This window comes from Perkinsus marinus, assembly GCF_000006405.1.
Source record: "Perkinsus marinus ATCC 50983 genomic scaffold scf_1104296953924, whole genome shotgun sequence".
Taxonomy (NCBI): domain Eukaryota; phylum Perkinsozoa; order Perkinsida; family Perkinsidae; genus Perkinsus; species Perkinsus marinus.
Window position 1 is genome coordinate 1 of NW_003208302.1, and position 1,071 is coordinate 1,071.

General features: G+C 49.8%; 1 protein-coding gene across 1 annotated transcript; it reads left to right on the forward strand.

Annotated features, from left to right (window-relative positions):
• Positions 1-294: 294 nt before the first annotated feature.
• Pmar_PMAR015109 (hypothetical protein) lies at positions 295-822 on the forward strand (the record flags this gene model as incomplete). The annotated part of the gene is made up of 1 exon (XM_002776191.1): positions 295-822. The coding sequence occupies one exon, from the start codon at positions 295-297 to the stop codon at positions 820-822; it is 528 nt and encodes a 175-aa protein (XP_002776237.1).
• Positions 823-1,071: the final 249 nt, after the last annotated feature.

Here is a 1,071-nt window from a genome sequence, read left to right on the forward strand (position 1 = left end):
CGTCCGAAACTATCAAAAGTGGACTCTCGTGAGGTAAATGGCATCAACTGCACTTATACACGACCATTCATGATACAATACCCTGGTACCGGCCGTTTCGCCTGGTTATATACTGTGAGTGATATAAGAGGATCAAGGCAGTTCTATTCGTCTGGCGAGATAGGCGGTGAGACGTGCTTCGAGACCTTCGAAAGTTACGAATGGAAAAATCGGACGGTGAAGCGCTTGGCGAAGGAGAATCCTGTAGTCACCACCGCGAATAGTTTGTGCGCGGGAGGTGAGCTCGTCCTCAGCATGGCTGCGGAGGAGCCTGCCCCTAATGGTGTTTACTACGGCTTTAGCGAGGATGGTTTCGAAGCAACGATCAAATTCGATGGACGGTCGCGCATCAAGGAAGTCCGAGTGAACGATCCGCAGGGAGAAGTCACTAAGTTGATCTTCACTATGATCGGAAAAGCGATAAAGTCCTATTTTGGCATACCAGGAGAGACCAGATTTGTCAATCTGATCGTCGAGCCTGTTGACCGCACCAAATTTGATGGCACGAAGGAAAGCTTCCATGGCGCTCGACTGAATACTATGGTCGGGCAGCCTTTCGACAGGAGCCATCTAAGGAGACTGTTTGGCCTCAAGGAGCCTGGCAAGCTCAAGCGTATGCGGTCACGCATTGCCAGGAGCATTACATCGATCAGGAAACCAGGGGCCTTTCTGCACAGACGCACGATGCGAGACGGAATGGAGGAAAGACTCCTCGCACAGGACGATACCGATTTAGAACTCGACAACCCAGCTACGATGATGGCCGACTACGTAGATATATAAACGACGGTAAGTTTTTCACAGCGTTGAACGCTTAACCGGAATACTGATCATCTCTCAGGGTTGAGTGCGCTACTAGCGCAGCGCTAGTCTAACGTCATTAACTATCCAGGCACCAAGTTCACCCAAATAGATGTCTCCAGAAACAGACGTTGGGATATGTATAAGGGAAAGTGTTGATGTTGCACATGTTGTCGCGTTGTTAAGGTTTTTGGTTCGAGTGGCCAAATCTGGCGGCTAACAATGCAACTG